Here is a 3,994-nt window from a genome sequence, read left to right on the forward strand (position 1 = left end):
TCCCCCAGCCGTCCACCCAGGTCATCGAAGCTCCGACTGTCCTTCCGAGAAGTGACGGCACTACATCGAAATGCCGTGGCTTCCCTACTCCGGGGCTCCCTCTATTTCACCTATCATACGGGGGCCCCTACCACCGAGTGTTCCAAGGTTGCTACGGTCATTTCCCTGCTGACCGGACGGTCGTTGGAATGGGCTACGACCATCTGGGAGAGAGGAGAGGAGGAGCTGGGTTCGTTTGAGGGTTCATGGCTCTGTTCAGAGTGGTCCTCCAAAGGGCAGAGGCTCAGAGGATGGAATGTATTCCCAGTGGACATGAAGAGGTCCTCCAAAGGGAGATGTGGATGGGAGTTTCCAACTCCAGAATGGTGCCCAGATCACTGAGTGAGTATTCCATTATCATCGTTTTCCACCAAACCCTTTCTGGTTCCCATTTCACATTTCACTGGCTGACTGTCCCTCAAGTGTTGTCTCTACAGCTCTAGTGGACTCCAGTGCCTTAGAGAACTTCATTGACCAGGCCCTCGCCTCCTCCCTGAACTTAACTTCATACCCGCTATCCTCTCCTTTTCCTGTCCAAGCCTTGGATAAACAACCATTGGGATCCGGCACGGTTATGCACATCACAGTGGGACCCATGCCCCAGGAAAGCATTCCCTTCCTCACCATTACCGCACCAGTACACAAAGTCATCCTAGGCTTCCCGTGGCTCCAACATCATAACCCCACCATCTCCTGGTCGAGGATGAGAATCACTGCCTAGGCCCAGGATGTCGGAGGACCAGCGTTTCCTTGTCGGTGGAGGGTCCTGTGAGTGTCCTCCAGCCCATCAACCTGTCCTCCTGGATTGTTGGCCCCGTGTTTTGGGACGTAGACGTGGTTCCGACAGGCTCTGGAGAGGGATCCCGCTCCTTCCACCTGCCCTCCAAAGCGCATCTACGTCCCCATGGGGGTGAGAGATCGACTGTTGATTAACTCAATCCAAAGCGGTACTGTCACGCCTACGATGCTCAAAGTCATCGGTGTACTGACCACCGGTCTACTGACCACCGGTCCTGGCAACCCACATTGTGCACACCTGGACATCCTCACCACCCTTGTTACTCTCGCTTCATGTAGACTCAGTCATCAGGCAGTATTGGTTTTGTTCACGTTCAGTACGCTTCTCCTGTTTTGTTTATCTGTTTTCTCATCATTAAACTTACCTTCTGCACGTGCATCCTGACTCCAGGCGTATATGTTACAACCCTTGATATATTCTAGTCCATTTTGACACCTTAAATCTCTTCTTATTGTGAGAAATTACACCGGTCATTGATTCATAATTTCAAAAATACAAATAGCTCTGGCTTTAGATTAGGGACTGCAAAAATATTTAATTAGTAAATGGTTTACATTTATAAAAATGTAAATGCCTTACAAGTGGTTAATTAATGAACCATCTGCCTCCTGTGTCTGCATCTGGGTCTCACCTTGTGTCATAATCATTTTTTTTTGTTTAAATCAGAGAAAACAACACACCAGAAAAGGAAAACAACATCAAGGGGTGATTGGGTCAGATTACAGTATGGTTCTTCTGATGTCTGACAAACAATATTTGTCCCCATGATGTAACTGAGACACAGTCTCCCTCAACTTGAGGAAGTGTGGTTCCTAATTCAGTTCAGATGGACATTTCTAAACGTCTATGGAATGTTCATATGTAATGCCACTATTCATTTTGACTGCATGTGCTCTAGTGCATACCCCATACTGCGCTACAAAGACAAAACGCAGTAACAACGTCATTTAATTTACTGTCTTTTTCTGTCTAGACAGACAGCACTTTCTGATACTGCATGATATATTCTGATCCACTGGCTTGTTCTTGTGTCAGGAAACAAATACCACATTGACCAGGTAATAAACTTGGCCGTTACAACAGATCTTTATGCCATTTCATCAACTTCCCTACTGTCAACTTTCCTACAGACTGACATGTGATGTGCCGTCGTGTCTCCTGAGGCTGTGGATTATGTTCCAAACTAAGCACTGACAAAACCCAAACCAGTTAGTCTGCACAGTTATCCTATTTCCCATTAAAATAGCCTTTGAGTGACCAAAACATCCATATTATATTTTCCCCATTTTAATGCTTAATTGAGAAAATGTACCTTTTCTCTCATTTATTTTGAAATGTTTTATTGAACCTTTATTCAACTAGGCAAGTCAGTTAAGAACAAATTATTATGGACAATGACGGCCTACCCGTGGAACCCAACAAATGAAATATGTGAAAACAATCTAATCTCTGACTATCAGTAAGGTTGAAGGACAGGCTAGGTGGGCACAGCAACATCAAATCCTGTCATACATTACATCATGCTTTCACAAATGATTTGTTTATCTAACCGTTTTTTTTTTTCATTTCTGTGCTCACGTGTGAGAGTGTGTGTGTGTTTGTGTGTGTGTGCAGAGAGACTCTGGGGAGGGGAGTTTCTGTCTGTAACTCAGGGATAAATAGAGAGGCAGAGCTCAGAGTTTCTCAGAAGGCGGACCTGACAGGGTCACACACAGGACCAAGCAGGACCTCAGCATTTTGAATTGAATTACATATGGAGAAACATGAAGATGTTCAATACTGTTTTCAAGACGGAAACTCTTCTTGCAGAAAGGCTTTGCTATCGACATCTATCTACATAACACTGTACATCTTCTTCTCATTGATTTCAGCAGTTACAGTATTTTTGAACGTACTGGTGATCATCTCCATCTCTCACTTCAAGCAGCTCCACACTCCAACCAACCTGCTCATCTTCTCTCTGGCTGTGTCAGATCTCCTGGTTGGACTGATTGTGATACCAGTAGTGACTGTAGCAATAATGGAACCATGCTGGGGTTTTGGGGAATATTTCTGTGCGTTTCAATTCTACATCTCTTTTTTATGTACTTCCTTATCTCTGGGTAATTTGGTCCTTATATCTATTGACCGCTATGTTGCTGTGTGTGATCCCTTATTGTACCACTCTAGAATAACAATAAGAAGAATGATGTGTTTTATTTCCATTACCTGGTGGTGTTGTATCATATATGATGCTGTCATTATAAAAAACTTTGTAAATGTGCAGACACCCAGTAGGTGTTTGAAAGAATGTTTTATTGTTGAAGGAAAAACCTGGGTCAATAACATAATTGACCTTGTAATTACAATGGTTGTCCCGTGCTCTATTATTATAACACTTTATTTGAAAATCTTTGTGGTGGCCAGATCACAGGCCAGAAAGGTATTTTCAAAAGAGGCTGTCAGTGTGTCTGGTGTTAAAACTGTACAGGCAAATAAGTCTGAGAGAAAAGCAACAAAAACTGTTTCTATTGTTGTTTTCAACTATCTCATTTGTTGGATTCCCTCTCTATTTCCTTTCCTTTTTGTATATTTTTTAAGTGAAAATGTTTTAACCTTTATCATCAGCTTTCTGCCACTTGTTAATTCCTTAATTAATCCAATAATTTATGCTTTCTTTTATCCTTGGTTCAAAGTGACAGCTAAACTTATTTTAACTCGGAAGTTAAGGCGTTCATAGTTCCTACCTTTTATTCCAACATTTGACTAACATAGATTTGCCATAGTTATGTAATACAATTGTTGTAATTGCTTCTTTCATGTAACAATACACTGACGTGACTTATCTCAGTGTTTTCATCATAGGTACATGTGGTGTTGATACAGAATGATTTGGCTGGATTGAATTGGAATGACTTGGAGAAGGCATAAGCTTTTTTAATAAAAGACATTGTAGTCATTTTGGGTTGTATATTTGAAATAGCAAAGCCTGTGTTTGTCTCCTAAAAGTATATTCTGATGAGGTTATGAGTCATTCTATATCTTGTTTAACATCACCATCTAGTGGCTAAATTGGGACACAATGCCTTTAACAAGTGTACTGAAGTTGAATTGTTCAATATTGCACAATATCAGATAATGTCCAAGTCCATCTGAATAGTGTATTGTGTAAGTAGT

General features: G+C 41.9%; 1 protein-coding gene across 1 annotated transcript; it reads left to right on the forward strand.

The window, feature by feature from the left end:
* Positions 1-2,145: 2,145 nt before the first annotated feature.
* On the forward strand, positions 2,146-3,662 carry LOC135567622 (trace amine-associated receptor 13c-like). The gene has a single exon (XM_065014914.1). The coding sequence runs from the start codon at positions 2,592-2,594 to the stop codon at positions 3,555-3,557; it is 966 nt and encodes a 321-aa protein (XP_064870986.1). The 5' UTR covers positions 2,146-2,591; the 3' UTR covers positions 3,558-3,662.
* Positions 3,663-3,994: the final 332 nt, after the last annotated feature.

This window comes from Oncorhynchus nerka, unplaced genomic scaffold, assembly GCF_034236695.1.
Source record: "Oncorhynchus nerka isolate Pitt River unplaced genomic scaffold, Oner_Uvic_2.0 unplaced_scaffold_1926, whole genome shotgun sequence".
NCBI classification, from domain to species: Eukaryota; Metazoa; Chordata; class Actinopteri; order Salmoniformes; family Salmonidae; genus Oncorhynchus; species Oncorhynchus nerka.

Bases quoted from the DNA above. Each gene is read 5' to 3' on its own strand.
- LOC135567622 (XM_065014914.1), top strand. From the start codon at position 2,592: ATGGAGAAACATGAAGATGTTCAATACTGTTTTCAAGACGGAAACTCT.